The sequence below is a fragment of the Xenopus tropicalis genome, chromosome 8 (assembly GCF_000004195.4).
Source record: "Xenopus tropicalis strain Nigerian chromosome 8, UCB_Xtro_10.0, whole genome shotgun sequence".
NCBI classification, from domain to species: Eukaryota; Metazoa; Chordata; class Amphibia; order Anura; family Pipidae; genus Xenopus; species Xenopus tropicalis.
In genome coordinates, this window is record NC_030684.2 from 109282260 (window position 1) to 109288358 (window position 6099).

The 6099-nt window shown below is 39.5% G+C and overlaps 1 protein-coding gene across 7 annotated transcripts in view; it reads left to right on the forward strand.

Annotated features, from left to right (window-relative positions):
• capn3 (calpain 3) overlaps positions 1-5881 on the forward strand; it is a 48602-nt gene extending 42721 nt beyond the window's left edge. For all 7 annotated transcript variants that reach the window (XM_002935335.5, XM_004917239.4, XM_031890824.1 and 4 more), the window contains 7 exons: positions 550-607; positions 1419-1483; positions 2072-2140; positions 2289-2367; positions 3477-3593; positions 3889-3947; positions 5521-5881. In XM_002935335.5, coding sequence (XP_002935381.2) covers positions 550-607; positions 1419-1483; positions 2072-2140; positions 2289-2367; positions 3477-3593; positions 3889-3947; positions 5521-5547 — 474 coding nt within the window. In that variant the 3' untranslated portion in view covers positions 5548-5881. The remainder of the gene's footprint in view (positions 1-549; positions 608-1418; positions 1484-2071; positions 2141-2288; positions 2368-3476; positions 3594-3888; positions 3948-5520) is intronic.
• Positions 5882-6099: the final 218 nt, after the last annotated feature.

Here is a 6099-nt window from a genome sequence, read left to right on the forward strand (position 1 = left end):
TATCAAAGCTTTTGTGCCAGGATATAAAATGACTCACCCCCAAGCATAAGAACTGACAGGGACAGGAGCAGAAAGAGACATCAAGCATTTTATGCCTCAGTCAGAATCCAGGGACTCAGATCCCCCCACCAGAATTCACATGTATAGGGAGACCAAGTGATAAACTAGATATAGTAAGAATTAAAGCAGCACCGCGCCACGGACTGATGAAGGTTAAGCAACTGCAGCTGTTGTACACTATTAAGCACATTTTCCCAATAATTCTTAATAAGCTGCATAACTACTTGTTCTTCCTAATTAGAGACCACAACAAAAAAAAACCTAGCTAAATTGTGCAAGCACTGAGGACAATTAGTTCCTGATACTGTCCAGAACAATCCATTATCCTCTGCTTCTATTTACTACCTCAAGGCAGGAATACGGGAAATAAATCACCGTTGATAAAACAAAAGGAAGGGATCAAGCAAAGCTTCAGTTATCTTTTATTGCTCAAAGGGGAAACCAACATATATTAAGGCTAACAAAATGTCCATCTGTTTTATTGAATAGGACATGGAAATAAGTGCTGATGAGCTTCAAAGTGTCCTGAACAATGTAGTTAACAAACGTAAGTATGAATTTTGATTCGATTCATAGTGTAGAGATAAGTATTGGGGCCCTTTCATTAAAGCTAATGTTCATTAGTTGTGACTAATAGAGTTAAAGAAAACTATATAATCTCACAAAACGGTTGCTGTATGCTATAGAGGAGGATGAGGATGGTTAACATTTAATTGGGTGGCTAATAACCGACTCTGTCTAGACTAGAACCCTTAAACATTTACTGGTACAGATATTGGATCATTTATCCAGATAACAGAATTCTTGCTACATGCAGTTTTCCAGATAAGGGGTCTTCCTGTAATTTAAGTCACCATACTTTTTTTTAGAATGTTAGATTTAAAATTTCTATAATAATAGGATTTCACATGTATGAAAATATGTGCATTTGCCACAAAAAATGTTGTAAACAATACTTAATCAAAGGTATCACCATACTGCTAAAAAAAGGATTCAATTAAACATGAAATAAAACCAATAGGATTGTTTTGCCACCAATATGGTTTTATTACCATCAAGTACAAGGTACTGTTAAAAATTAGAATTATTTGCTTAATATGGACTCTATTGGAGGTGGCCTTCCCTTCCCATAATGAAGAACTTTTTGGATAAGGGGTAAAGGATCCTTTACCTGTTAATCTCTTTTTGGGAAGGCTAAACCACCCTTAATTAATCCTTAATTATTCTCTGTCTATACAGCAAGTATGCTTATAAATTGCCCATAATTACATTACATTATCATTGGCTTTGCCCAGCTCAGCAGCAAGAAAACTCAGAAGACTTTGATCATAATACATTTCTGTTTCACTTTTGTTCAGATAAAACTCTGAAATCCAGTGGATTCACCCTAGAATCATGCCGCAGTATGATTGCGCTTATGGATGTATCCTTTTTATTTCATTAATACAGTAACTGCCTTAATGTTTTGATGCCCTGTTCCAGATTTTCATCCTAGCAAATGCTCCAGGTTATTAGAATAGCCCAACTAAACTAGGTTCAGTGTCCACTTTTAAGCAATATGTATGGCAACAGTTGCAACTGTTGCACCAGGAAGCAGAATGTGTGAATTTTCCCCCAGCTTATTGTTTTTTATCTATCATATGCATCAGTAGATCAGTGAGACAGCAGTGCAGTACAGGAGGTTAGAGAAAATATTGGCTCTACAGACTGAACAGGGAAAGCTTCCCCCATATTGGGAGAATGTGTCTCTAGTGGCCATCTCCACAGTCTGATTGCTAGGGTTATTTGAACCATAGCAACCATATAGCTGCTAAAATACTAGAGAGCTACTGAATAAAAGGCTAATGAACTGAAAAACCATTAAAATAAAAAAAGAGGACCAAAGGCAAGCTGTCTCACAATATCACTGTCTCCGTCATGCCAAAAGTTAATTTAAAGGTGATCTACCCCTATAAGAGATAATCAGAATGTTGTCAGGTGTTGTTTAGCCCTTAGCTAATACCTCTTACAGACTGATGGCTGCGGGAGACTCAACCTGCAAGAATTCTATCACCTTTGGCAAAAGATCAAGCAGTGGCAGGTAATAAATAAAATAAATAAATCTGCTGCTTAAAAGAATACACTTGTAATTCAAAATGTTATATCCTTTTTCATATATGCGTGGGAATATCATATTCTTGGTAGATGTTTATATTTTGAAAAACCTTTTTTTCCCCCTTGCATTGTAGAAAATCTTTTTGCGTTTTGATTCTGACCAGTCGGGGACCATCAGTAGCTTTGAGATGCGCAATGCCATCAATGAAGCTGGTAACATATTTAACAATTCCCTCCTGCTATTTATTTTTTCTTATGTGTGTATAGCAATATGAGCCTCAGTACAGGGTATTGAAGGTATACAGTTAAATGTCAGTACAAAGTTCATATAAACAATTAGTGGCTACTAGTGAATAAACAGATAAAATGGAGAGAAATGTTTCAGACTCTTCGGGTGTAGATGACCCCCATCCCTGCATAGAGCACTCTGCTAGCTATTATGAATAACTAGACATTATAAATGCGCAAGCAAAATTTGTCTTGATGATAGGGTCACAAGATGAAATAATATGAATGTGACTCTAAGATCAGTATGCAATAGGAAGCACAGTATACATGAATTATGCAGGTACTGCCCTAAAAAAACAATATGCTTACCATAGGCAGAAAATAATGAAGATTTGAGGAGAATTAGCCACTCCCAAAAGGAGGCCAACTGCTATAAATTCATGTAGTTCTCCAAAGACAAGCCTTCTATTCATAACCCCCTCCTTCAATACCCACTCTGAATACAACAATAACTGCCATGCTGCTTGTGCTAGCAAAAGCCAAATAGCTTAAGGTGACCATACATTATAAGAACTGCTTGTTTGGTGAGGTCGCCAAATGAGTGGATTTTTCCCCCAATATACTCACCTAAAGTGGGTGATATCATTCTAGCCATCAGAGCAAGGACCTCATCAACGAGCTGATGCAGTCCTTGATCCAATGGGAAATCAAGCCTGCCTTATCAACGTCTGGCCCGTCAGAGGCGAGATAAGCTGTCCATTCGGCCCATTCAAATCGATTTTGCAGCTTATCTACCCGTATGTGGCTACCTTTAGCATATCTGGCTGTTTTGCTGGACTCCACTTTTTCATTCTTGGTTATCGTTCTGTTTCTCCAAAAGGAACAAACTCTTTTTCAAGTGAGGTAAGGGCTATCATTCATGCAACAAGCTGTATTTTACTTGCTTTAGGGAGGATAGGCTTTCTTAGGAACTATCCTAGCAGTGTAAACTTATTTATCCCTAATTTAATAATATTGAAACTGGTGGACTATATAGAAACATACCTCAGATGTATTCCTTATTTTGCTAAGCCCCTTTCACATTTCCTCTCCAGGTTTCCATCTGAACAATCAGCTGTATGACATTATCACAATGCGCTATGCCAATAAGAGAATGGACCTTGACTTTGACAGTTTCATCTGCTGCTTTGTGCGCCTGGAAGGAATGTTCAGTGAGTTGGTTTGCCCAGACATTTACTGCTCACAATTCAATGATAAGTGCAATTAGTGTGGCTCATTCCCATGCTGAAGGCAGAGGACTGTGCAGCACTTTCTGCAATGACAGGGAGCTGCCGACAGTGCTAATGAGCTGGTAATCTAGGCTTATAGCATATTCTCTGAGGTTGTAAATAGTTAACATGTTCTTTACAGTCTGAAATTGCAGAATTTGTATATAAAGATAGAGTAATGTATTGTTCACTGTGCAGTGTTTTGGTGGCATTCATTTTTCTGCATTGCTTTTACCAGGGGCATTCCATGCATTTGACAAAGATGGAGATGGTATCATTAAGCTGAATGTGCTGGAGGTAAATATGTCATTCTTGAATCTGAGAGAAAGGGTCTTAGAGATAGAAAGTTTAGATAGAATATGAGACAAGGAGACAGAAGGCAAAGGAATTTAGAAGCAAAAAGAACTGGCAGCAGAGATTATGGATTTCCTGCAAGAATGAGCTAAGTAATTTTTTCATGATGCAGGCATTCATACACAGTTCAGACAATGATGGGCACCCTCTTAGGGAAGGACATCACCACTTGTGTACACTATACCAATGCAGATGTTTTCCCATTTGGTGAATAATGCAAGTTCCATGTGCATTTCCTTGCATCATTGCCTGCATAACATTCTACACCCATCCAAAAATCCAGTTCAATTTATTAGGTGCAAGTCAGTTAAATGTATAAGCACACCATGCAAAGGGTGCCCTGGAAGTTAAAAACTTGTATTTTTGCACCTTGTACTTTTTATTTGATGGAGGCAGAATCATCCAGAAGAAAGTACCTTGCTTCCTGCTAACCCTCAGGAGCAACCCTTATCCAGGTCTGGACTGGCAATCTGTGGATTCCAGCAAATGCCAGAGGGGCTGCTGTAAGATGCTATAGACAGTCACTATTTATTGGGCTGGAGGGGGGCTGTTTGGGCCTCAGTCACTATTTATTGGGCCTGCAAGGGGCTGTTTGGGCCTCTGTGTACTTGAAATGTCAGGGCCTGTTTTGAATGCCAGTCTGGGCCTGACTATATCTGTAACCTTTATCTACAATTCAGCTGTCCCACCAACCAAACTATCTTACCTTATGAGCTAATGCCAGACGAGGCGTAGGGCGGATATTTTCGGCAAGTATAAAAACGCTTACCGAAAATTCCTCCCTACGCCTCCTACTTGTGCCTGCGCCCGAATGAATGGAATACGCTCGGGTGCAGGCACATGTAGCGGAAATACGCATAAAAACGCGGGAGTTTGAACGCGGGAGTTTGTATTTCTGCTACATGTGCCTGCACCCGAGTGTATTCCATTCGTTCGGGTGCAGGCACATGTAGATGGCGTAGGGCGGTATTTTCAGCAAGCGCTTTTCCACTTGCCAAAAATATCCGCCCTACGCCTCGTCTGGCATTAGCCTTAGGTTCAAAAAGTTACAGATCCATGAAATTCAAACTTCTGCTCAAATAATTCACTAGCTGATCCAGAGGGGAAAAGATCCAACATCAAAACAGCAGCTGTGCAATGCTTTGTGACTGGCAGGATCTCGTAAAACAGAACATTGAATGGCAAATTCATGCTGCTGACTATAGATATACTTGGTCACCAAATGAGCAGAGGAGCTTTGTACATCCTGGTCACCCAGCTGCTAGGCCAAATGGGGTACATTTATGCTGTGCAGGTCCCTTTAGAAAAGGGCCAAAAACACTGCCCTAGGTAGTCATTGTCAAACAGGATACCAACTGTTATTGTAGTGGTAACCCTGCAACATACACAGAATATACATAAAAATATAATGTAGTGCTGCAAAAAAACCAAAGAAAGATTTTTGTGTTCAAATTTCAAATATGTTTGTTCCATGAGGGTACAGCTACTAACAGAATGTTTCATATTATCTTTCCAGTGGCTGCAGCTTACCATGTATGCTTAGAAGGCCTGAACACCAACTTTTGGCTCCTGATTAGAATCTTCTCTCAAGGTTCTGCACAGGAAAGTCTCTCAGGATCTCTGTTGGACAGAGCTTGTCACATTTACCTCATGATACAGTCCTCCATGTTCATACCCCATTGCCTTACCCTAAAACTGTGTTCTGCTTTAAATCACCAAGAAAGCAACTGGCTTCCTAGTCAGAGTCCATGCCTGGATGTTGTTTTAAAGAAGGGTTATGTTGGAGAACTATATATCTATAGCGTGATTTATATTGCTCTTTTAAAAGCAATGCTGTTTTAAAGTCTTTTTAAATATAACTTTGGGTGTGTATAAAACACTTTGTCTCGTTAATCAACAAAATTGACTGACATTGCAAAGATATATGCGTTGTACCCTGGGTTCAATAGCAAGGCTCAGTAAGGCCAAATTTATATTGAAATCAAAAAATACATTGGGCACTTGGTTGGAGCAACTTATAAAGGGAGGGTGCTAGCAACCCCTGGCCACCTCTTACCTGGGGAGTATACAGTCAGCCATTAAAGCATGATCCTTA